We start from the raw sequence: 27,689 nt of genomic DNA, 5'->3' as shown, positions 1-27,689 counted from the left end.
GGGTATGAGGAGAGATGTCTGGAAAAATAAAGTTAAGACTGGATTGTAGAGTGTTTCAAATTCCAAGCCAAAGTGTTTAAACCTTATTCAGGAAAGTTAAACAAGAGCATGACTTAAGCAGAGCCATCTGGAAGGATTGGCTTCATTGTGATAAAGGAGATGGATTGGAAAGAGGTGAATCTCAAGACAGATGCCTCTTGCAACCTGTATAGCTGAAACTAGTGAGATGAACTAATGAAAATAAAGGAAAGACAATCAAGAGATACTGAGAAGGATGGGCAGGAGTTAAAAATGGTTGATTTAGGCGAGCTGGTATGAAAAGGATAAAAGAGGGAGAAGAGAATCAGATGACTCCCAAATGATTATTGTGTACCTATTCTGAAGCAAGAATTACTCTAGAAGAGATTTAAAGAGAATTTGGAAATATCTGTCCTGAAGAGTGAGCATTCTAATGGTGAGGAGGAGAAAAATGAGAAAACAGTGATAATGAGTGCTATTCTAGAAGTATGTATATGGTGCTATGGATACTCAACCCATCAGCAAAGCGAAGAACATGATGTGCTTAGAGAATAATACCAGATAAGAAAATTTACCTGAAATAGCTCACAGACCTAAAACATAAAACCAAAAACTACAAAACTTCTCAAAGAAAAACATTTGTTAAGAATCGTGATGTTTATATTCATGATGAATATTGCTTAGTTCCCACTCCCGCCCTCTTGCATTTGTCTCCTTTGGGTACACACATAACAAAAGGCTGGCCTCATAAAATGAGTTGGAAGTGTTCCTTCTCTTATTTTCTGAAAGAAAAAGTGTAAGATTAGTACAGTTATTTCTTTCTTAAATGGTTTGTAGAATTTACCAGCAAAGCCATCTAGTCCGGAAATTTTATTGGGGGTGGTGCGGTAATTACAAATTAAACATCTTTATATGTTGAATTATTCAGATTTTCTTATGTTAGTTTTGATAACTCGTGGTTGTCAAGGAATTTGGCCATTTCTCCTAAGTTGTCAAATTTATTGGCATGAATTATTTGTGCTTTATTGTGATTTTGATATCTGTAAGTTTTTAGTAACATCCTTCTACTTTGATATTAACAATTTTTTTACTCTTCAGTAATTCTAGCTAGAGGTTTATCCATTTATTGAATGGTTCGAAGAACCATTTCATTAATTGCCACTATTATTTCCTTCAATATATTTTTTTATGCTAGTTTATTTTTTTTTCATACTATATATACATAATTTTTTTTAACATTTTTTTCTTATTTCTCTCCTCTCCCTCCCCCCCTCCCTTCTGGTAACCACTAGTGCATTGCCCATGTCCATGAGTCTCTGTTTGTTTGTCTTGTTCATTTGTTGCTTTTAGGTTTAGATCTCATATATGTAATATCATGTGGTTTTCAACCTTTTCTGTCTGGCTTATTTTGCTTAGTATGATTATTTCAAGGTCCATTTATGTTGTTGCAAACGGCAGTATTTCATCTCTTCTTATGACTGAGTAATATTCCATCGTATATATGTTCCACAGCTTCTGTAGCCAGTCATCTGTCATAGGACACTTCGGTTGCTTCCATGTCCTGGCCACTGTGAATAATGCTGCTATGAACATCGGTGTGCAAATATCTTTTCAAATAGGAGCTTTCAAGAGTTTGGGGGTAAATACCCAGTAAAGAGACTGCTGGATCATATGGTAGTTCAATTCTTAGCTTTTTGGGGAAACTCCATACTGCTTTCCATAGTGGCTATACCAATTTGCAGTCCCACCAGCAGTGTATGAGGGTTCTTACTTCTCCACATCCTCTCCAGCATTTGTTATTACTTGTCCTGTTGATTATAGTCATTCTAACAGGTGTGAGATGGTGTCTCATTGTGGTTTTGATTTGCATTTCCCTAATAGCTAGCGATGTTGAACATCTTTTCGTATTTTTCTTGTCCATTTGTATGTCCTCTAGGGAGAAGTGTCTGTTCACGTCCTCTGCCCATTTTTTTTATTGGAACATTTGTTTTTTTGTTGTTATTGAGTTGTATGAGTTCTTTGTCTATTTTGGATATTAGGCCCTTATTGGAGGTGTTACTTGCAAATACATTTTCCCATTCAGATGGTTGTCTCTCCTTCCTTATACTGAATTTGGGTTTAGTTTGCTTTTCTTTTCCTGACTTCTTAATTTAGAAGCTGGAATCATTGATATCAAACAATATATTTTTAATATAAGGGTTTAAAGATATAACTTTCCCTCTACTACTTTAGCTTCAAATTTTGATATCTTATGTTTCCATTATTATTCATTTACTTCAATGAGAATGACCTATAGATTATTTAAAAGCATGTTGTTTAAGTTCTAAACATTTAAGGATATTCTAGAAATCCTTTTGTTATTACTCCTAATTTCATCGTGGTCAAAGAACATATTCTCTATAATTTCAGTGCTTTTAAGTTTATTGAAATTTGTTAGTTGGTCCAGCATATGATCTTAGTGAATGTTCCCATGTGACCTTGAAAAGCCATGTATATTCTGGTTATTGAGTGGAATGTTCTAAAATGTCAGTTAAGCTAATTGATAATGTTGTTGAAGTCTTTTCTATTTTTACTGATTTCCTGTCAATTTCTAAGAGAGAAGTGCTAAAATCTCCAAGTATAATCATGGGCTTGCCTTTTTCTTCCTTTTAGTTCTGTCAGTTTCTATTTCATATATTTTGAGGTTTTCTTATTAGGTATATATATACACGTTTAGGATTATGTGTCTTTATGAATTCATACTTTTATCTTTGATAATATTTCGTGTCTTGAAATCTTCTTTTCTGATGTTAATATAGCCACTCCTGCTTTGTTCTGATTAGTGTTAGCATGTGTATCTTTTCCTATGTTTTTATATTTAAAGTGGGTTTCTAGTAGATAGCTTATAGTGAGCCTCACTTTTTGATCAAATCCAATCTCTTTTGCCTTTTAATTGGGATGTTTAAGACCATTTACATTTAGTGTGATTATTAGGGGCAGAGGAAAAGCTCAATCTGGTAAAAAAAAAAAAAAAAGTTGAGGGCACACACACACATTGATCTAGAAATCGCACTTCAATGAATTTTCCTATGGAGTAATCCATGTAAGGTTGTTCACTGGAACACTAGTTAATTCCAGAAGATTGTAAACATCCTAAATGACCCATAGTAAGTAACTGGTTACATAAATTGTGATACCCTCCATAATAGACTACTCTTTTCAAGATAAATTATAAAATGAAATAAGCAAAGTGCAGAATGATGTATATGGTAAGCTACCATTATCTGTATTAGTACATATATTTGGATAGAATATCCCTGGAAGGATACACAGGAAATCAATAACAGAGGATGCCTCCAAAGGAGAAAGGAGAGGTTGGGGGACCAGGACTTTTCATTGTATGTTTTCTTACTAATTTTTAATTTTGCATATTTTGTAGGCGTTAATTTTTTAATTGTTTAAAAAGATATGATGGATGATTTCTGAGAGCAGTGTCAGCTGAGGTAGGAACAAATTGATAGTACAAGTAAAGGAGTGAGTGATAAAGAAGTAAAGACAACTCGTTTTGTGTACTTTCACCTTTAAGTGTTATATCATGAATTTGGGGGACTTAAGCCATATTTAGAATTTTTCTATACTAGACATTTGGTTAAAGAGAAAAAGAACTAAAAATAAAGTATTCATGGTAGGGGAAAAATGGTTATTGAGAGGCATTTTGTTCATTTCATCACAGGTATATTTGCCCTGTGTTTTACAAACAAAAAAGAGGTATGTGGGTTACATGTATGAAACACTGGATCAAAAGGACCCAGTATTTGATGCGAAAGGAATAGAAACAGTCAGAAGAGATTCCTGCCCTGCTGTTTCTAAGGTAAGTTTTATCTATCTTGTTTTCACCTTTAAGAAATAAGTGGCTAGTGTTACCAGAGAGTAGGGGGGAGGGAGAGGATCGAAATAGATAGGGTAAAAGGAGTCAAATATGTGGTGACAGAAAGAAATCTAACTATGGGAGTTGAAAGTTAAAAAAAAAAAAGTGGCTAAAGAATGTGGTAAAAATCCTTAAGCACATATCTGGGTGAGGAACTATAGCCTATATGAGTATATGAGTATATATAACTATAATAAGAACTAAACGATTTCTGAGAATTTCATTTCTAATGAAACAACTTCTTTGATTTTAGTCCTTAGTTTATAACTTCTTCCCACACCTTTTATCAGTTTCTAAGAACAACACTGGAACTTGATAAGAATTTCCTGCCTATCACTTGAAGATGATAATATGTTATTATCTGACAACACCCAAAAGCTAGGGTACAGGATAAAGAAGAGAAACTAGCAACAGAGATATTTCATACGCAATATAATTCATCTTAGATTAACTGAAATTTTGTTTACTTGGGTTATCAAATACAAGTTAGAAAGATTTCTGAACAGTGGTACTTAAATTACCTAAATTTCTCAACCATAGTCATCTTAACTGTTGTGTTTTATATTTAATTTGTCTTCACTCAGGCCCAGACTCCTACAACAACCCCAAAATAAATGATATAAATGGAAGAACACTCCACACACTGAGTTTTATAGAGCATTAAAAGCATAATAGATAATACATTGACATTGACACGATAATTAATGTCATATATGTAATGTTATTTGAATTAAAGATATTATTTAATACTAGTTTCTGGAAGAGATATCCAGTACATTCTTTCTCTAAAGGCAGAATTGTACCTAGGCTAAATTAGCAAACATTTTGTGTAAATATGTGTGGGTTTTAGAACTCAGATTAAGATACAGAACTTTTTCTTGCAACTAATTTAAATTCAGTCCATTCCATAAATCCACTGTATATTGGTCACCTCCTAGCAGAAATATTTCTAGCACAGAAAAATTCTTAGTATATATTGACAGTATAAGAAGACTGTCCATCTGAATCAGGCTCTTTCCATAACAGAGTAAATAAAAAACACTTCATGAAATCATGTCTGGCTTCTTGTACCTAGAGTGCTTTTGCCTCTTTAAGAAAACTTAAATGTTTCATGTTGCTCATTACATAGCAAGTGTTTCATATGAATGTCATTCCAATATCATTTTGCTCAAACTACATGATCCTCTTTTTAGAAATAGCAAGGTATTTAAAGTCTCAAATATTTCCCAGTTTCTACTCATTTTTATTTTCCAATCATTTTAAATAGCAGTTTTTTTTAAGTAGATCAGCAAGGTACCTAGTATTTACATAATTGAAACTATAACAGCAATGACGATGCTAGGGGTTGTTGTATCTTTATGAGCATATCCTTTTTTTTTTTTTTTTAAGATACTTGAGCGTTCTCTAAAGCTGCTATTTGAAACAAGAGATATAAGTTTAATTAAACAGTATGTTCAACGACAATGTATGAAGCTTCTGGAAGGAAAGGCCAGCATACAAGATTTTATCTTCGCCAAGGAATACAGAGGAAGTTCCTCTTATAAACCTGGAGCTTGTGTGCCAGCCCTTGAACTTACAAGGTAATGATGCACACAGTAGCACAACTCTCAATACCTAGCAAGTGTGGTCCTGGTATTCTGAACAGTTTGAAGTAGCTGAAAAGACACCCAGTGCATACGCACAGACGCACAGCTGTTTCTTCGCCCACCCACGTGAGGCCTCACCGAAGGGGAAGGGTGCTCCCCACTCTGTGAACTCTGATGAGGAAGAAGGAACTCCTCTCCAGGGCTTACTTTGGGTCACTAAATTCAGTGAAATTGTAATCCGATAGAGAGTTTAAATCGTTTTGTTTTTCTCACATCGGAATCACTAAATAGTTCTTAATATTGATCCAGAGCACTTAGATGGTATCATTCTGAAGTCAGATAATCTAATCAGCTAAATTTTCTTAAATTTCATTGTTAGATTTGTGATTTTTAGTTCTCACTCTTGGGGGATAGAAAACGTTTCTAGCTAGCTGATCATATCTGCCAGCTCATACCGTTTTGATATACAGAGTAAGTTTTAAACACTTACTAGTGTATCCACTTGGTGTCAACTAAGTGAAGTGTATATAGTTCTCAAAAAGTTGTAACTCTAAGTTGAAGGTACATACCCCTTGTAGTCTTCCCATGGTTTCACTATCATTTCTCATTTAATTTTCTGGAAGGATGCCTCTCATGACAATCTTTGAGTGTGTATTTTATTTGGATTTAAATAGGAAAATGCTTACTTATGACCGGCGCTCTGAGCCTCGAGTTGGGGAGCGAGTGCCATACGTCATCATTTATGGGACCCCTGGAGTACCACTTATCCAGCTGGTAAGACGCCCAGTAGAAGTCCTGCAGGACCCGACGCTGAGACTGAATGCCACTTACTACATCACCAAACAGATTCTCCCACCCCTGGCAAGAATCTTCTCACTTATTGGCATTGATGTCTTCAACTGGTATCATGAATTACCAAGGGTAAGCCTACTAAATAGTACTTGTGCAGTGACTGTAGAGAGAATTCACTTAAAAATTCCAGCAGAACTAAACATTTTCTTTATGTGCTATAAGAGGCAAAGCATATACTCTGTTATCTTAAACTGGCAATGGTGTAACTCTCTCCTGGTTTCATAAAAGAAATTTAAGTTTTCTACAAACACCTGCCTAGCTTCAGAAGTCAGAGCAGCCAAATTATAGAATATTAACATAAATTCCACAACTATAAAATAACACTAATAGAAAATAGCAAGAATTCCTTCAAAATGTGTGCTTAAGAAATGTATAAGACACAATGCAATATATATATATATGTGCCTTACTGTTAAACTGTATACCTGAAACTTACTGGGTTTTGTTAACCAATGTCACCACAACAAAAAATAAATAAAAAGGAAATGAAAGAAATGTATAGGATATAGTATCTAGACATAGTTCTGAAGAAACTAGACTAAAGAAATAATGTTAAAATAGCATTATATTAAAGGCGAACATTCAATGTGGCATCTTAGCCATCTCAGTTAACTCATTAGCAGCCTGAAGGAGTGATCTGTGATTCTGTAATAATAAAAGATACATTACTCTAGGATAGTAGTAGTTTTTATCTACTGTTTAGAATAGATCAGCTCAGTCATTTGCTGTGATCTCAAACTAAGATTGACGGTATTCAAGCAAACTGACAAAAGTTGATACTTAAATTATTTTTACTTTCTCAGTAAGCACTGAGGCATCAAAGAGAAGAAAAAGCTGCTAAGCTGAGGTTGAAGTTGTGCTGATATCTATAATGCTATATCCTGGCTCAGTGCCATTTTTCATTTCATCACCAACAGGAAGGTTAAACCACTGGCATTTGTAAGAAGCTAACCTAATAACTTCTTTGCAAAATGATTTATAAGATACCAGGTGAATACACCAAGAGTATAATAATAATATGATAATATTATTTCAGTGTAAAAAGAGTACCAGAAGACAGATCTCTGAAACCAGTATTAACTTCAAATGAAGAATGCTTAGGTGACAGGTATCCAATTACATTTGAAATGTTCCAGGTTTACTTTTGCTTGAATTTTGTACCCTACTGCCTAACAAGTTATTTTTAACCTTCCATTTGCTTTGTTTCTTCCATGACTCAAGTTATGCAACCATGAACAGTATCCACTCTCTACCTGGATTTCTTCCATTTCTTGCCCTGTATGATGTCATACATCTATGTATCTCAACCAAAATACTTAATGGCAGGAAATGATTTTTTCAAAAAACCAATATATCTGATGATATTAAGATATAAGCTCTGTGGAAGGAAGGACTGTTCATTTCTATAGCTCCATTCTCTAGTGCCTGACACATTTTTACTACTCAATATTTGTTGAATGAATAATGCCTCAGTAAACCTGTAATTATCCTGAGTATAGCAGCTCTGTTTTGAAGCAGACTCAGACTTTTTTCTGAATTGATACTATAGATCCAGAAAGCCACCAGCTCCTCTCGAAGTGAACCTGAAGGGCGGAAAGGGACTATTTCACAATATTTCACTACCTTACACTGTCCTGTGTGTGATGACCTGACTCAGCATGGCATCTGTAGTAAATGTCGAAGCCAACCTCAGCATGTTGCAGTCATCCTCAACCAAGAAATTCGAGAGTTGGAACGTAAACAAGAGCAACTTACAAAGGTATGGCCTTGTTCAATAGACCCAGCATCTCAAGCTGTCTGATTCTTCAGGGAGATATAGGTATAATATGAGATAAGAAACTGGTGTGAAAAGTATATTAAAGATTCTAATAAACTTCTTAAAATCTTGAAAGTATCAGAATTGAACTAAACTATTAAAATGGCTTACTTTGTTTTATAATTAACTGTTTTTATGGAATAGTATATTGTGTTTATTAAAACCTAGAACTACAATATCCTTCCACACAATTTCTTTTATAATAGTATTAAAAATAACAACAACAAAGAAAAGCACAGGTTGCTCTAAACTTACCATTCTCATAAAAACGTGGATGTCCTAGAGAATTGCTAATAAACTTGGAAGGTTTACAATTCTAAGAGTCCAGGTAGAAAATTAATAGTTATCATGACCGAGCCTTACTACATGCCAGAGACTGTTCTAGACCCTCTTACGGATGAGTAAACTGACATAAAAAAGGTTATTTGTCCCATGTTACACTGCTAAGTGGCCTAGCTGGGATATAGACATAAAACGTACAGATGATTTTTCAAATGCAGGAATTCTAGCAGCAATAAACAAACCTCTTGAAATAAGTTGGAAAATAAAATTTAAAGAAAAATCAGAGAATATTTTTAAAAAACAATTAGTATATTCCTTAAAAGAATGATTATACCATCATATTTCAAATTACATTTCCAGCTTTCAGGCTATAGAGAACGATTTGGGGGTAGATTTTTCTTGTTTTAGAAGAGTAATATGTAAAGTTATTAAGATGATTTAGAGCCAACCAAATAATTGACAGATATTACAGGAAATGTAATGAGAAATGGTCAGAAACAGTAGTAGGAGATTTTGATATTTTATATATTTATGTATTTATACCTCTCAACCCAAGACGAGTCAATCGAGTGATCAGAAATAATAAGTTAGGGAAGACCTAAACAACATTATAAGGTAGACCTCATATATCAAACTCTGTAACCTAATATTAGAGAATACACCTTCTTTTCGAGTGTTTATGGAATGTTGAAAAATTGACCATATCTTAGTCTGTAAAGAAAACCTTAATAAATTGCAAAAAGTAGGAATATTATAAACATTGTATTAATACAGTGCTGTAAAGCTAGTAATTATAAACTAAAAAAAGATCCTTGTACACTTCCTATTAAACAAACATTACATATAAAATTGTAGACAGCTATAGCAGATCTCAGAAAATTTCATCGCCTCAAACACTTTTAATAGCAAACATGAAAGAATGAAAATAAATGAATTAAGTATCTGAATGAAAACTTGTAAAAAAATAAGAAAGTAAGCCAAAGCATAGCAAAAAGAATCAATAAAGATTAAATCAGATTTTTTTTTTTACTGTCTGCCTCCTTATGAGCTAAAAAGTAAGTGTCCAAGTTGTGGTGTTTAAAGTTTTAAATGTAAGCTGAATTGAGCTATAATGCTCACAGTTTAAATCACCAGTAAAGGATCCTGAAACTAAACATTGAGTTAAATTTACTGAGCTAAGTAATTCCATCCTGGCTGATCTGTCAGACAAGCAGAGGGAGCACATAAATATTTAACAGTTTGTCCTGGCACCTGCAGTACATAGAGCTGTAATACAGAAATTTTATATTGGAGAATATATTTGAGTTTCTTGGCAGAGGTCTAATTGGTAAAAGCCTTCACTGTGAACAGCTTAGTCTTCAGGGCACTCTGTAGTTTGCTTGTGGCAGTATCATAATATTAGATACAATAACAGGTGTGCTCAGAAAAACACACCCTTCAGTTGACTGGAAGATATTGGGGCAAACAACAAAAATGTATTGCCCTGTGAGACACCTCTAAAACAGCTCTTTGATTAACTAAAGCAGATTTGATTTCTCTCTCAAAAGACAGTCTAGAGCAGTAGCTGCTATTTGGTATTTCTTTTTAAATCGCTTGGATACACCATTCAAGTTTTTAAAAAATCATCCTATCCTCACTGTTGTCCTTTTTAATTTTTTGACGTTTCTCATGGTTTATAATCTTTAACTACGTGTGACTTGAGACTACATATTGTATAAAAGCCGATCATTGTATAAGAAGTGATGCTTCTCTTCTTCAAAAATTGCCTTATGGTTTATTAATTTCATTCAGATCGGATCTTATTATATATCAGAATCAACTGGGAGCCCTGAGAAGTGCAAATTATTAAGCTCTTGTGCCCAGATTCTTAGTCACTGATCTGGGATTGGGCTCAGGCATTAGTATACTTTTTTTTTTTTTTTTTTTTTTTGACATGAGTATACTTTTAAGCTCATGTATAGCCAGAGTTGACAACCACTGGTCTAAACTACTACTTTCAAATTCACATCATTTGATTTTTTTGTGTGTACTGATCTTTTCCCTTCTGAGAAAATGCATAACCTTTTTATGATTGTCATACAAAAGGATAAATCTGAATAACTTGAAAAAAATGTTAATAGCTCATTTAAGAGACAGTTTTTGTTGAATAGTAATTGGGTAGCTTATTACATGGATCTTAATATGATAGGGTTCTACTGTAGATGAACATTGATCTTGGGAATGAAATTAATCCTTATGGAATTTTGTGTTCTGCATATTATAAAATAATATCCTTTAGAAATGTCTCAACATAGGGTAGCCTAGGCCTCAAAAAGGTAAAAATTAATGAAACTTCTGTAATAGATTATGTGTCATATGTCTGCCAGTAATCTGTGGTGGGTCAGAAAGGAGGGATTATAAAAGTTTGTTGTTTACAACTACACATAGGAATTTTTCTGTTTTATGTATTCTTCTCCTTTCAGATATGCAAGAACTGTACAGGTTGCTTTGATCGACATATCCCATGTGTTTCTCTGAACTGCCCAGTACTTTTCAAACTCTTCCGAGTAAATAGAGAATTATCCAAGGCACCATATCTCCGGCAATTACTAGACCAGTTTTAAATTCTCAATATCACAGAATTCTAGGTGCTATTTTTTTTAGTGTTTACCACTAAACTGTTGTGCATGGTGCTTTTTCAACTTTCATCAAGTCGAGTATGTTCATTGTCTGTCTATTATCTGAAGACTATGAAGACTTTTATGCTAACTAAATTAAAAATTGTACTTGTTGATCTCTGAATAGTTCACTTCTTACAATGTACAAATTCCTCATCCTTTCACCATTTTAACATTGTTTTATAATGCTGGTGTTGAATTTGCTCCAGTATGTGTAACATCTTGTAAATCCATTTGAGTAGATCATATTTACTTCCCTGTGGAAGGAGCACTGAAAACCTCTTCTAAAGAAACCATTCGTGTGTTTTCCTCGAATTGTCTGTATCAAGACGTGTTACTTAGAGATATCCATTCACTTTATAATTTTGACTGCGAAATATTTTGTAAATACACTTTTTTACTTTTCAAACAACTGAGTAAAATGTGCAATGAATTTTATACAAATGATTTTCAAGTTATTTGGTATATTACTCTAGGTTTTGCTTGACTCAGAGTAGAGTTATTATTCTGATCAAACTGTGCAAACAGTAGTACCATGTGTAGCATTTTGAAACATTATTTTCTAAAACCGCTGTCTTGCTTTAGCTATTAATGGGGCATTGTGAGGAACTGTGCAAAGACATTTTTGTTACAAACCTGTGGGCCTGTTGCAATACTTTAAAAATAAAAAATTTTATTCCATTTTTGCTCGTTTTGTATAGACATTTCTATTCTAAATATGCTTATTTTCTTTCCTTATGTACTGTACAGTTAATCTTATTTGCCATCATCTTGACACAAAATGTGTATTTAGAATATTTGTATAATTGTATAAAATTAAAAAGGAATTATGTGGTCAGTGCATTGTTTTTTAAACTGGAAATCATTTTGTTTTAAAAGTTAATGGAAACCATATTAAAATTGAATAAAATATGAAATATGGCAGTGTTATTTTATTTTGCTGTACCTGATGTTATCTTCATCTGTTTTAAAGCCTACATTGGTTATATCTAACCGTACCTTTTTCTTAATTTTAATGAGGTAAAAATTTAACTCGTTATATCCTTACCAATGTATGTTATAATTCTTTTACTAAAAGTTTAGGATTAAAAAAAATAGCAAAAAGTAGTCTAGGAAAAATTAGCTCTTATTTTTGTTAGAGTTCTAAGAATCTACTTCTTAATAGGTCTGTGTTCGTTCTTATTCATATATAATTAACCTTGAAGCCAGAACATTCCAGAGGGAAAGCAAAAATTACATTATTACTGTTTTAAAAATTTAAATGCCAATTATTTTCAATAGAAAAAAATCCTTTTAACATAGAAAGTTCATCTTATACACCAGAAATAGGTTTTCTATTGCCAGATTCAGAACTTCCAAATACTGGGGGGATTAGTTTTATGAAAATTACATGGTAAGTAAAGAATACAAATCATGTCTCTGCACATATTTTCCTAAGCCCCTCAGAGATATCACAAATCCTCACTTCTGGGGATCTTCTTTTTGTTTGGGAGGCTGAGGCTAGTCCTCAAAATTTGGGTTTTCTTACCTGTGTGTGGTGGCCATTGACAGAGTTTTCTCTATTGCTCTCCCTTTTCTGAGTTCTGTGCAATAGGACTTCCGCTTACATCATCTTTCTCTCAGCAGAATAACCATTCTTCTTTATAATTGGGCACAACTAAACTAAATGGTTATTCAACACAAGTGCCCAAAACTAGCTCAGCTTTAGGCACTTCTCTCAGGTTCCTTTCTCCACAGGGAGGTGCCCTCTTGTAACTGGCCTAGGAGTCTGTAGCCTAACTGCCTTTTAATGAGATTCATTTGTTTTTTCAGTAATTGTCACTTGTAAGAGTGTTGTACCTATTTTACCAAAACAATATTTTTAAGAAGCTTTCAGTGTATTTCATGATTATTTTTTCTCCCTTTTAAACCAACTATTAATAAAAGTTTTGTTTTTTCACCCAGACCACAAAAAATAACCCTCCATTATCTGAGTAATGCTGAACAATAATTTCATTAAATATTCCCTTAAATTTGTTAAAACATCATTTTCTCTCATTCTGCACTCTTCCCACCAATACCTTTCCCTGGATGTGAAGTTTAACAAAAGCTACTTATAATTCTACCTCTCTTCCCCGTTCCACAGAGGTCCCAATAGACTGTGGGAAACAGGCAAATGCTGGCTGTGTAATATTCAATTCTATATGAACTTCGATTTTCTAATAGTGTCTTTGAAAAAAAAGCCAATACATTGGGGAAAGCATATGAAAATAAACAGAGAGCAGTTACAAAGAATTCTTACAGGAGGTAGTCCTGTGAGGGCCAGAGCAGGCCACCCAGAGTTTGTGTACCCTATTCAGCCCTGCCAATTGTTATAGGTCATATCCTCGTTAGTCTTGAAGGATACATTTACTGCCATCGAGCACATTGCCCTGATACTAGTAGTCTTAAAGCTGTGTAATCTTGGTCTTTCTACTCTGTTTTTACTTTCATAATAGCTGAAGCACAGATATAATCCTAGGGCCTATCAAGTAAGGTTTTAAACTGATACCTCGATTTCAGAATAGTATTTCTTAAAATATTCACATATTTGAATTTATAAAGTAAAAATAACCCTGGCTATAAATGACATCGTTAGGGCCCTGCCATGAACAGAGGGAGGAGGACAGCGGCAGTGCACAAGCAGCTACTTTTAGGCTGGGTAAGTGTTTATCTCAGCGAGACCAGCTCTTGCAGGACAGTCTGCCAAGCGCACTCTGTCATTACCCCTATGATATTTTACATCTTTCCCTTGATGTGCTGAGACTTGTTACTTTGAACCATTTCTGGTTTTATAAAAGTGAATAAGAAGATTGGATCAAACATGGTAGAGTGAGAGACATTCCCAGATCTCCCCTTGAAACAACAATAAGCTGAACACCTAAAACTCAACAGAAAACACCCAAACTGCACATGAGCACGTCTGAGCATGGGATCTGTGCATAAGAGCTACCACAGGTCAGAACCCCTGGTGTCAGGCGGTGGACTGAAACAAAGAAGCTGCCTCTCACAGCCAACCTGTAGGAGGAGGGGGAGAGGAGGAGCGGCGAGTTCCCTGGACAGCCCTGCCTGAGAGTGCTGTGAGCTCCATGCATCCAGCAGCAGTGCCCAACCATCAGGGCAGAAGGCAGAGAAATGGGGATGGCAGAAAAGCGGGGACGACAGAGAAACAATAGTTGATTTTTACCAGCTGCAGCTGCAAAACAGGCTGAGCCGCAGCCTCCAACCCCCAAACCAGAGGGCCCTTCCTCTTGTACCCTCCAAGACTGATCACTGCAGAGCCCTGAGGGAATCTGAGCAAACGCTACTGAAACTGTCACTAACACTGACAAGAAATGAGACAGGGTAGCGAGCATGGTTAAACCATCTATAAGGGGAAAAAAAGACGTTACTAACACTAGGTAAAGCAGAGATCCAAGAGGCTTAGACGCCACCTATGGAAACCTAAAGAAAAACACCTTATCTGCAACAAGCTAGGGACCATTATATAATAAATCTTCCTGGGGGGGGGGGGAAGCAGAACACACTTCCATTAATGCCCAGGTGGAGAAATAGTTAAAACACCAGTAAACACCATGAACAACCAAGGTGGCAAGGCATCTCAGAGAGAAAAATCTCCAGAAAATAAGCTTACAGACAGAAATATGTGACTTAAATAACAGAGAATTCAGGATGGTACTTCTGAAAAAACTCAGTGAGATCCAAAATGAATCATATCAACAATTTCAGGAATTGAAAAAACTAGATGAGCAGAATGAGTTCTTTAGCAAGGAGATTGAAATCCTCAAAAAGAATCGAATAGACCTCTGGAGATAAAGAACACACTGCAAGAGTTGAAAAATGAAATAACGCTTAGGAAATAGAGTCGACCAAATGGAGGAAAGCATCAGTGATATCGAAGACAGAAATCTAGAAATAAATCAAAATGAAGAAGAGAGAAACCAAAGAATGAAAAATAATGAAAGAGAAATACAAGAACTTGCTGATACCATCAGGAGAAAAAACAAGAATAATGGAAATTCTCGAAGGGGAGGAAAAGGAGCAGGGATCAGAAAGCATTTTCAAACAGTTGATGAGAATTTCCCAAATCTAAGGAATGAGCTGGAGTTTAGAATTCAAGAAGTCAATAGAACATCTAATTATTTTAACCCAAAAAGGCCTTCACCAACACATATTGTATTAAAATTATCAAAAATCAACGACAAAGACAGGATTCTCAGGGCAGCCCAGGAAAAGAATATGGTAACCCAAAAAGGAAAAACCCATTAGATTAGCGTCAGACTTCTCAGCGCAAACCTTACAAGCCGGAAAGGAGTGGAATCAAATATTCAAGCTAATAAATGAAAGGAACTACCAGCCAAGAATAATGTATCCAGCTAAACTCTCCTTTAGTATGAAGGAGAAATTAAGACCTTTCCAGACATATGAAAATTGAGGGAATTCACTACAAGGCCTGCACTACAGAAAACACAAAGAGATCAGCTCACCTAAAACAAAATGGCCAAAAAAAAAAAAATGCATAATTAGGAGTAAGATGACTAGCAGGCTGATAAAAGCAGAGGAGTACAAATGGTATTATAAGCTTAAAATAAGAGATTTGCTATAGCAAGATAGTAATGAATGTTCAGCATACATAGGGATAAAATGAGACAACAGTGACTGAAAAGGAAAGGATTCAAAGATCCAAATTTGCAAAGAGGAATGGAGACAAGGCACATGTAGAAGAAAAGGGAGGACTGTGTATATACAACTATCCTTTTCATATTCATAATGGTAACCACGGGCCAAAGATTTAGAACTGAAGTATATAACATAAAACAAGAAGGACCAGAGGGAAGTGCCACAAAAGCCAACCAAAATAAAGAAAATAGAAACTCAACAAGGAAGCAATGGAAACACCAAGCTACCAGAAAGCAAAAGATAAAATGGCTATAAGAAGACCTCATTAAAAATAATCACCCTAAATGTAAATGGACTGAACTCATGAATAAAAAGGTACAGAGTTGAAGGTTGGGTAAAAAAACAAAAACCAACCATATGCTGCCTCCAGGAGTCACATCTTAGTGCCAAAGACAAATATAGACTCAAAGTGAAAGGGTGGAAAATGATGTTTCAAGCAAATGGCATTCAGAGAAAAGCATGAGTAGCAAGACTAATATTGGATGAAATAGACTTCAAAAAGGTAAAGAAAGATATGACACTTCGTAATGATAAAGGGAATCAGGCATCAAAAAGACATAACAATTATTAATATCTATGCTCCCAATTAGGGAGTCCTGAAATATGTAAAGCAATTACTAACAGAACTAAAAGGAGAAACAAACCAAAACATTATCATAGTAGGGGACGTAAATACCCCCACTGTCAGATATGGACAGATCATCCAAACAGAAATTCAATAAGGAAATAACATCCTTAAATGATACATTATACCAAGTAGACATAATTGACATTTACAGAGCCTTCCATCCCAAAACAGCTGCTTATCCATTCTTCTCTATTGCACATGGAACATTCTCATGGATTGACCACGTACTGGGACACAGAGATAGCCTCAACAAATATAAGAGGGCTGAAATCATACCAATCATATTCTGATCTTAATGCTTTGAAACTAGAGATCAACTATTTTAAAAAAGCGGAAAGAACCACAAATAAATGGAGATTAAACAACATACTCCTGAAGAATAACTGGGTCAGAGAAGAAAAAGGAGGATCAAGAGATACATAGAAAGGAATGATAATGACAGTACAACATATCAAAACTTTCAGAACACAGCAAAAGCAGTCATAAGAGGAAAGTTCATATCATTACAGGCCTACTTCCAAAAACAAGAACTAGCCCAAATAAACAACCTAACATCTCATCTTTTAAAACTAGAAAAGGAAGAACAAATGAAGCCTAAAGTCAACAGAAAGAAAGAAATAATCAAAATTAGAGCAGAAATAAATGAAATTAAAAAAAAATAGAAAAAAAATAAATGCTACAAAGAGCTGGTTCTTTAAGAAGGTTAATAAAACTGACAAACCCCTGGCTGGACTCACTAAAGAAAAAAAGAGGACACAAATAAAATCAGGGATGAAAGAGGGGAAATTATGACAGACACTGCAGAAATACAAAGGATTATACAAATATACTACAAAAAAAGTATATAACACCAAATTTAATAACCTAGAACAAATGGACAGGTACTTAGAAAAATACAACCTTCCTAGACTGAATCAAGAAGAACTGGAAAATCTAAATAGATCGATCAGCAGTATGGAAATTGAAACAATCATCAAAAACCTACCAAAAAGTAAAAATCCCAGACCAGATGGCTTCACCAGTGAATTCCACCAAACATTCAAAGAAGATTTAATACCGATTCTCCTCAAACTCTTCCAAAAAAATTAAAGAGGAGGCAATACTTCCCAAATCATTTTATGAGGCCAATATTACCTTGATAGCAAAACCCGGTAAAGATAACACAAAAAAAGAAAACTACAGACCAATATCTCTCATGAACACAGATGCAAAAATCCTAAATAAGATACTAGCAAACCAAATACAACAACATATTAAAAAGATTATACACCACGATCAAGTGGGTTTTATCCCAGGGCACAAGGATGGTTCAACATACACAAATCAATTAATGTGATACACCTCATAAACAAGTCTAAAAATAAGAATCATAAGATCATATCAATAGATGAAGAAAAAGCCTTCAACAAGATACAGCACCCATTTATGACCAAAACACTTAACAAAATTGGTATAGAAGAAAAATACCTTAGTATAATAAAGGTCATATATGACAAGCCCTCAGCCAACATTATACTTAATGGTGAAAAACTAAAAACCTTCCCTCTAAGATCAGGAACAAAATAAGTTGCTTGTTATCACCACTATTATTCAATATAGCATTAGAGATCCTAGTGAGTGCAATCAGGCAAGAGGAAGATATAAAAGGCATCCAAATAGGATATGAAGAAGTCAAACTCACTATTTGCAGATGACATGATTCTCTATATAGAAAACCTTAAAGGTCCACAAGAACACTACTTGAAACAATAAGCAAATAAAGTAAAGTTTCTGGATACAAAATCAACGTTCAAAAATCCATAGCATTCCTATACTCTAATAACATGTCAGAAAAAGAAGTGGAAAAAATAATTCCTTTTGCAATTGCAACAAAAAGAATAAAATACCTAGGAATAAATTTAACAAAACATGTGAAGGACCTATATAATGAAAACTACAAGACCCTATTAAAAGAAATTGAAGAAGATACAAAGAAATGGAAAGATATTCTGTGTTCTTGGACTGGAAGAATCAACATAGTTAAAATGAAGATAATACCTAAAGCTTTATACAGATTTAATGCAATCCCCATCAAAATCTCATTGGCATTTTTTAAAGAAATAGAACCAAAAAATCATCAGATTTGTATGGAAGCACAAAAGACCCCAAATTGCCAAAGCTATCCTGAGAGAAAAGAATGAGGCTGGAGGCATCACTCTGCCTGACTTCAAATTATACTACAAAGCCACAGTAATCAAAATGGCACATAGTATTTGCAGAAAAAAAATACACACATGGACCACTGGAACAGAATTGAGAGTCCAGAAATAAATGCATATTTATATAGGCCAATAATTTTTTACATAAACTCCAAAAATATACAGTGGAGAAAGAAAAGCCTCTTCAATAAATGGTGCTGGGAAAACTGGAAAGCCACAGGCAAAAGAATGAAACTAGACTGTTGTCTATCACCACCCACCAAAGTTAACTCAAAATGTATTAAGGACCTGAATATAAGACCTGAAACAATAAAATGCATAGAAGAAAACACAGGAACTAAACTCAAGGACCTTGGGCTGAAAGAGGATTTTATGAATTTGACCTCAAAGGCAAGGGAGATAAGAGCAAAAATAAATGAATGGGACTACATCAAACTAAAAAGCTTCTGCTCAGCAAAAGAAACCGACAACAAGGTAAAGAGACAACCACCCGAATGGGAAAATATATTTGCAAGCAACGCCTCTTATAAGGGCCTAATATCCAAATATACAAAGAACTCATACGACTCAATAACAACAAAAAACAACAATCCAATCAAAAAATGGGCAGAGGACCTGAACAGACACTTCTCCCTAGAGGACATACAAATGTCCAACAAATATATGAAAAGATGCTCAACATTGCTAGCTATTAGGGAAATGCAAATCAAAACCACAATTAGATACCGTCTCACACCTGTCAGAATGACTATAATAACAAATGCTGGAGAGGATGTGGAGAAATAGGAACCTTCATACAGTGCTGGTGGGACTGCAAATTGGTACAGCCACTGTGGAAAGCGGTATGGAAGTTCCTCAAAAACCTAAGAATTGACCTACTATATGATCCAGCAATCCCTCTACTGGGTATTTACCCCCAAAGACTTGAAAGCTCCTATTCAAAAAAATATTTGCACACTGATGTTCATTGCAGTATTATTCACAGTGGCCAGGACATGGAAGCAACCGAAGTGCCCTACCTATAGATGATTGGCTAAAGAAGCTGTGATACATATATACAATGGAATATTACTCAGCCGTAAGAAGAGATGAAATACTGCCATTTGCGACAACATGGATGGACCTTGAAATAATCAAACTAAGTGAAATAAGGCAGACAGAAAAGGTTGAAAATCACGTGATATCACATATATGGGATATAAACCTAAAAGCAACAAATGAACAAGACAAACAAACAGAGACTCATGGACATGGGCAATGGATGAGTGGTTACCAGAGGGAGGGTGGAAGGAGGAGGGGGAAAATAAAAAAATGTTTAAAACAAATTATGTATAGTATGAAAGAAAAAAACAACTGGCATTTAAAAATAAAATAAAAGTGAATGAAAACTGATACCACTAATGCCCCAGAGTTATGCTTAATGAAAAGCTATTTATAGGAAAAGAGTCATGGATTGTTTCTAGCACTTGGATCCAAGGAAGAAGTCATAAGACATCATTGAATCCACTTCGTCTGTGGATTCCATTTCCACACCCTCACCCAAAGCTGTTTTGTCCCATTAGCCAAGCCCCAAGAGTGGCATGCAAAGCAAAATATTTTGTAGTGGAACCTCAGATTTATAAAATCAGGTTCTGTGTATATTTGGGAAGAAGAGAATGTGACATGGAAGACAAATAAAGGCATTTTTCAGACAAAAGATCATCTTATGGCCTGTGAGTCTTTACCTGACTTGCTACTGATGCCACCACAGGTGCCTTTTGTTGGCAGGAAGGGCAGAGAGGTTTCCAGGAACAATGGGTTAGGAATAAGGCATCCCTGTGGCCTGGGGTTTCTCATGATTATGGGAATACGACCCTTTGGAAAAGCAACTACTTCGGTCATAGATACTAAGTTTAAAAATAGTCACATTCTTTGAAAACTGAGGATAATACCACTTGCCCTGATGGAAGCTTTATAAGTAGGAAAGTCAGCGAATGCAAAATGGTTACACAAATGTAAAATAGTCATTGAATAAATATTTACTGAGCATCTAAGATGTGCTTTGCATTTTGCTCATCTAGAAATACGAAGATATAATCCCCATCCACAAGTATTTCAGTCTATTAGGAGAGACAGATAAGTAAATTGACATTGGTTTCAAAATGATGAAGTAAAGTTTTTTTGCCACCTTCTCCTCTACTAGAGGAATGCAAAAATAAAAGAAAGCCAAAATCAATCATTTTCAGAGAACTTTAGAAAGGCTTAGGAACAGAAGACTTCAGGTGACAGCTGATTACTTAAAAGGAGTTAGTCTCAGAGGCCAGCTTGACTCTACATATTTAGATGACTATACCCTGTCCCCTCCTCACGCACACAGTCGATTTAGGCATATTCTATAAAGTGGTGGTTCCCCACCGTTTTGGCACCAGGGACCAGGGCTCCTATGAGAGTCTAATGCCTGATGGTCTGAGGTAGAGCTGAGGCGGTGATGCTAGCGCTGGGGAGTGACTGCAAATACAGATGAAGCTTCGCTCGCTGGCCTGCCACTCACCTGCTTTGCAGCACAGTTCCTAACGGGCCATGGACCGGTACTGGTCCATGGCGGGGGGGTGGGGACCCCTGCTATAGAGAATGAGAATCGAAGAAGCACTGCACTTGGAGGCACTGAGGAGGGTGGGATGAGGTGTGCCACTGAGAACAGGGAGATTAAGTGGATGTCTGCATCCTCAATAGTAAAGTGAGACCTTCTGCTCCACACCTTGCCAAGGCACAAAACACCAAAAGCCAGGTCTATGCTCCCATATCATTGTGTGTTTCTTTTGTGCCAACATTAGCTCTCAATCTTTTTGTTAAATTCTACATATCGTGAAGTCAAAGATGATGTCTGATGTGTTCCCCCGCATATCAGCACCAGCATAAGGTCTGACGCACGGTTGTCACTCAGATTACTGATAAATAACTGAATGAATTAAAGGGTCTAGCAACCATCACTGTCCCTGGAGCCAGAGCAGTTCTTTGGACAGGTGGAGATTGAAGCCAGATTACAATGGACCAAAAGAAATGAAGAGGTTGAATGACCCACCTTAGTTAAGAAGCCAGTTTCCATGTGGCCTTCAATAAAGAGGTAAAACAGCTTAGTGAAAAAGAACTCAGGCTTTGGAGTTCTCAGTTTAAACTAACCTCAATTTGAACTCTAACCCTTTATTTCTTTGGCCTGTAGGCCAGCCTTAAGGGAGAAAAAAAGCATCTAAGCCCATAACCTCATCTATAAAAACAGGACTAATCCCACCTAACTCCTAAATTGTTGAGGGTTCAGGGAGACAATGAAAGACACTAGAATGTTGTTATACGTGTGAAACAGAAAGCGCTAGTATTATAAATAAGCCGTTTGCTGGCTGATGTATCTTTATAGCCTGAAAACAGCACAGTTCCTGATTTCAGGTCCCTCTGACAGCTGGAAGTTTTATAAAGTGAGAACTGGTCATCACCTTGGTATGTCAAAATATTTGGTTAACAGAAGGCTTGGAGAATATTAGGGTTCCCCCCCCACACACACTCAAATATGCTATTCTTTTATAGATACCGATAACAGTTCTATATGTAAAAATAATTTCGTATTCAAGATGGCAACATAGGAGCCTCCTGAACTCACCTACTCCCATGGGCATACTGAACCTACAGCTATATACAGAATAATCCTAAAAGAAACACAAAAACCAGCTGAGTGACTCCTATATATCAGGCAAAGAAAAAAATAACCCACATCGAAAAGGGTAGGAGAGGCTGAGACAAGCTCACCATAAACCCCAGTTCCAGCACAGCAGCATACATCTGGGAGGGAATTCTTAACTTCCTGTTTCCCTCTGAGGAACAAAAAATTTGGACTCCACATCTGGGTCTGACATCCCATCTTTTAAAGACCCCCAAACATTTAGCCTTTAAACCCAATAGAGTTTGTATCTATAAGACACACAAAACTATAGTGAATGAACTAACAGTTTTTAAAGGGCTCCCATTCTCTCACCATGGCTAAGCTCCTGGGACTTATGAGAGGCAGCAGAATAAAACCAGCCTTTCTGTGAAAGGAGCCTATTAGTTTATCTTAATAGACACAGCCAGAGGGGCAGGCTTCTTCTACTTTAACACGCGCCAAGGGGCTGACTGCAATAATCCCCAGAGACTGGGAAAGCCAGTGGGAGCCATCTTCCCACTACCTGCTCTGCCTCGCCCCAGGTCACTGGTATCTCCCAGAGAGGAGGCTGTACACACATCTGGTACCTTTTTCTTTCCAACTGCCACCCAGGGGACACCTCTTGATCACCCTGCTCTGGTGGTCAGTGGGGCTTCAGTTTACAGGTTCAATGGGATTTTAGCAAATAAATAAATAGTTTTAACTGGCCATCAGCCCAAGGCTCAGTGCAGAGGAATCAGAAAGATCTATCTCCCAACCTGCCTCTGAAAGAGGTATGTTGGCATACTTTAAAAGCTGCTTTGTGAGTGTCTGGCTATCAAAAGGCCTGCATTTAGGTGCTGACTGAGATCCTCTCCTTTGAGACAGGTGCCACTATCAATAAAGGTGGCCACTTGGACAATCAAAAAGGTGTGAGAGACAACCAAGAACTAGAAAAGTTGAATGATAAGGTTCATCTCCTACAGAAGGCTGCTCTTTCAAAATGGAAGAAGTGGCTGTTTTATCTAATGTATAGAAACCAACACAGAGAGGCAAAGAAAATGAAGAAAGGAATATGTTTCAAACAAAAGAACAAGATAAAATCTCAGGAAAAAAAAAAAAAGACCTTAATAAAACAGAAAAAAGTGATTTACCTGAAAAATTGTTCAAAATAACAATCATAAAGGTGTTCACTGAGGCCAGAACAATGCATGAAAAAAAGTGTGATTTTCAACAGAGTTAGAAAATATAAGAAAGTACCAAACAGAAATCAGAGCTGAAAAATACAGTAACTGAACTGAAAATTAAATAGAGGTTCAACAGCAGACTAGGTTAAGAAGAAAGGATAAGCAAAATCAAAGACAGGGCAAGGGAATTCATCTAATCAGAGCAGAAAAAAAAAGAAAAAAGAAAAAAGAATGAAAAAGAGTGAAGATAGCTTAAGGAACTTATGGGACAACATCGAGCAGACCAATATTCACATTACTGTACAGGGGTCCCAGAAGGAGAAGAGAGAGAGAGAGAAAGGAGCAGAAAGCTTATTTAAAGTAATAATGGCTACAAACTTCTGTAATCTAGAGAAGGAAAAAGATATCCAGATCAAGGACACCCAAAGAGTTTCAAAAAAGATGAACTCGATGAGACCCACACCAAGACACATAATTAAACTGTCAAATATTAAAGACAAGGAGAGGATCTTAAAAGCAACAGGAGAAAAACTTTTGTTATATACAAGAGAACCTCTATTAGACTATAAGTCGCTTTTTCAGCAGAGACTTCACAGGCCAGAGGGAGTGTCACAATATATTTAAAGTGCTGAAAGAAAAAAACTGCCAAACAAGGATACCCGGCGCAGTTGTTCCAAAGAATTGAGAGATAAAGAGTATTCCAGATAAGCAAAAGCTAAAGTTCAGCACCACTGGACTAACCTTACAAGGAACGTTAAAGGGACTTTAAACTGAAATGAGGGGCACTAATTAGAAACTGGAAAAAATATTGAACTATAAATCTCACTGGTAAACATATAGTTAAATTCAGAATAATCTAATATTGTAATGGCGGTTAGTTAATCACTTATAAATCTAGTATGAAAGTTAAAAGACAAAAGTAGTGAAACTAATAGCTACAATAATTTGTTACTAGATATACAAGATAAAAATATTTAAATTGTGACATCAAAAACATAAAACATGGTAGGGAATATAAATGTAGAGCTTTAAAACACATATGAAAATTAAACTGTTGTCAACCTCATGGTAACCACAAAACAGAAATCTATAGTAGATATACAAAGATAAATAATCTAAGCATACCACTACAGAAAATCGTCAAATCATAAAGGGAGCGAGCAAGAGAAGGAAGGAACAAAGGAATTATATAACCAGAAACTATTAACAAAATAGCAATAAGTACACAGCTATCAGTAAATACTTTAAAGGTAAATGGATTAAATTTTCCACTCTAAATACATAGAGTGGCTGAATAAGTTTAAGAAAAAAAAAAAAAGACCCAACTATATGCTGTCTACAAAGCTCACCTCAGTTTTAAGGACATGCACAGACTGAAATTGAAAGGATAGAAACAGATATTCTATGCAAATGGAAAACTAAATAAAGCTGGGATAGCATACTTATATCAGACAAAATTGACTTTAAGACAAAGGCTGTAATAAGAGACAAAGAAGGTAATTATATAACAATAAAGGGATCAATTTAATTAGAGGATATAACATAGCAAAGAGAGAGAATCAGTAATCAAAAACCTCCCCACAAAAAAAGTCCAGGACCAAATGACTCTATTGGTGAATTCTACCAAACATTTACAGAAGAATACATACTAATCCTCGAACTTTTCCAAAAAACAGTAAAGGAGGAAAAACTTTCAAACTCATTTTACAAGGCCAGCATTCCCCTGACTAAAAAAAGACAGGACATTACAAGAAAAGAAAATTATAGGCCAATACTCCTGATGAATGTAGATACAAAAATGCTTAAAGTCTTAGTAAACCAAATTCAACAATACATTAAAATGATAAGACATGCGATTTATCCATGGGATTTAAGGATGGTTTAATACCTGCAAATCAATGGTATACCATTTAAGAAAATAAAGAATAAAAATTGTATGATCATCTCAATAGATACAGAAAGCATTTGACAAAATTCAACATCCATTGACAAAAATTCTTAATAAAGTATATACAGAAGAATGTACTTCAATATAATATAATGACAAGCCCACAGATAACATCATACTCAATGGTGAAAAACCGAAAGCTCTTTCTCCAAGATCAGGAAAAAAACTAGGATGCCCACTCTGGCCACTTTTATTCAACATACTATTGAAAGTTCTAACCAGAGCAATGAGGCAAGAAAAAGAAATAAAAGGCATCCAAATCAGAAAGGAAGAAGTAAAACTGCATATATTTGCATGTGACATGTGACATATTACAATAAAAAACACTGAAGAGTCTGTCTGCCAAAGTTCTAATTCATTTTCTAGAGCTAATAAATAAATTCAGTAAAACACCTAGGAATAAGTTTATCCAAGGAGGTGAAAGACCTATATTCTGAAAACTGAGACACTGATGAAGAAATTAAAGAATATATAAATAAATGGAAAAATATTCTATGCTCATGGATTGGAAAAATTAATATTATTAAATTAAAATGTCCATACTACTCAAAGCAATCTACAGATTCAATGCAAGCCCTATAGAAATTCCATGGCATTTTTTACAAAATTAAAACAAACAATTCTTAAATTTTTATGGAACCACAAAAGATCCCATATAGCCAAAGCAATCTTGAGAAAGAACATGCTGGAGGCATTATGTTCCCTGATTTCAAACTATATTACCAAGCTATAGTAATCAAAGCAGTATGTTGTTGGCATAAAAACAGACACATAGATCAATGGAACAGAATAGAGAGCCCAGAAATAAACCCATATGTAGTAAATTAATTTATGACAAAGGGACAGTGTCTTTAATAAATGATGTTGAGAAAACTGTACAGTAACATGCAAAAGAATGAAACTGGACCTCTATTTTACACCATACAAAAATTTGCTCAGACTTGCATGTAAGACCTTAAATCATAAAACTCCTAGAAAAAAACAGTAAGTCAGCTCCTTGACATCAGTCTTGGCAATGATTTTTTTGGATTTGACACCAAAAGCAAAATAAACAAATGGGACTATATATCAAAAAGCTTCTGTATAGGAAATGTATCAATCAACAAAAATGAAAAGGTAACCCACTGAAAGGGAAAAATATCAGCAAATCATATCTGATAAGGGGTTAATGTCTAAAATATATAAAGTACTCATAAAACTCAATAATGAAAAAAATCTGATTAAAAAATGGCCAAAGGATTTGAATAGACATTCCCCACAAAAAGACCTATGGATGGCCAACAGGTGCATGAAAAGATACTCAACATCTCTAATCATCAGGGGAAACTAAATCAATACCACAATGAGAGATTACTTCATACCTAGAAGAATGAAAATTATCAAAATGCAAGAATAACAAATATTGGTGAAGATGTGGATAAAATGGAATCCATGTGCACAAACAGTAGGATTATAAATTGGCACAGTCTCTATGGAAAACAGTAGTAGGGAAATTCCTCAAAAAATTAAAAATAGGATTACCAAATGATCCAGTGATATCACTTCTGGGTATTTATCTGAAGAAAACAAAATCACTTCTTCAAAAAGATATCTAAATCCTCATGCTCATTGCATATTACTTACAATAGCCAAAACATGGAAACAACCTAAGTACCCATTGACAGATGAATGGATAAAGAAAATGTGAGATATGTGTGTATGCACACATGTACATATGCATATACACATATACATATACATACATACACAGTGGGATATTAGCCATTAAAAAGATGTAAATCCTGTCATTTGTGACTACATGAATGAACTTTGAGACCATCATGCCAAGTGAAATAAGTCAGACAGAGAAAGACAGTATATCATTTATATGTGGAATCTAAAAACAAAACTGGACTCAGAGACCTGGTGTTTGCCAGAGGTGGGTGATGAGTGAAATGGGTGAAGGGGGTCAAAAGATAAAAACTTCCAGTTATAAATAAGTCTTGGGGATATAAAGTATAGCATGGCGATGACTGTAAGTTAATAATACTGTATTGTATACTTGAACGTTAAGACAGTAAATCTTAAAAGTTCTCATAAAAAGAAAAATATTTTTAACTGTGTGGTGATGGATATTCACTAAACCTATTGTGATCACTTCACAGTACATACATATATCATTATGTTGTACGCCTAAAACTAATACAACGTTATATGTCGATTCTATCTCAATAAAAAGAAACAAGCAGAGGATATTTATGTTCATATATATACACACATATAA

The 27,689-nt window shown here is 35.2% G+C and overlaps 1 protein-coding gene across 4 annotated transcripts in view; it reads left to right on the top strand.

Moving 5' to 3' along the window:
- REV3L (REV3 like, DNA directed polymerase zeta catalytic subunit) overlaps positions 1-12,037 on the top strand; it is a 135,502-nt gene extending 123,465 nt beyond the window's left edge. For 3 of the 4 annotated variants that reach the window (XM_016136995.2, XM_036220992.1, XM_016136996.2), the window contains 5 exons: positions 3,731-3,868; positions 5,315-5,505; positions 6,186-6,432; positions 7,913-8,122; positions 10,924-11,799. In XM_016136995.2, the coding sequence (XP_015992481.2) occupies positions 3,731-3,868; positions 5,315-5,505; positions 6,186-6,432; positions 7,913-8,122; positions 10,924-11,064 (927 nt within the window). In that variant the 3' untranslated portion in view covers positions 11,065-11,799. Of the gene's footprint in view, positions 1-3,730; positions 3,869-5,314; positions 5,506-6,185; positions 6,433-7,912; positions 8,123-10,923 lie in introns of all 4 variants that reach the window. The other variant, XM_016136994.2, reaches the window with a different exon arrangement.
- Positions 12,038-27,689: the final 15,652 nt, after the last annotated feature.

Source organism: Rousettus aegyptiacus, unplaced genomic scaffold (assembly GCF_014176215.1).
Source record: "Rousettus aegyptiacus isolate mRouAeg1 unplaced genomic scaffold, mRouAeg1.p scaffold_m13_p_1, whole genome shotgun sequence".
Lineage (NCBI taxonomy): Eukaryota > Metazoa > Chordata > Mammalia > Chiroptera > Pteropodidae > Rousettus > Rousettus aegyptiacus.
This window is presented reverse-complemented; position numbering and strand designations above follow the sequence as displayed.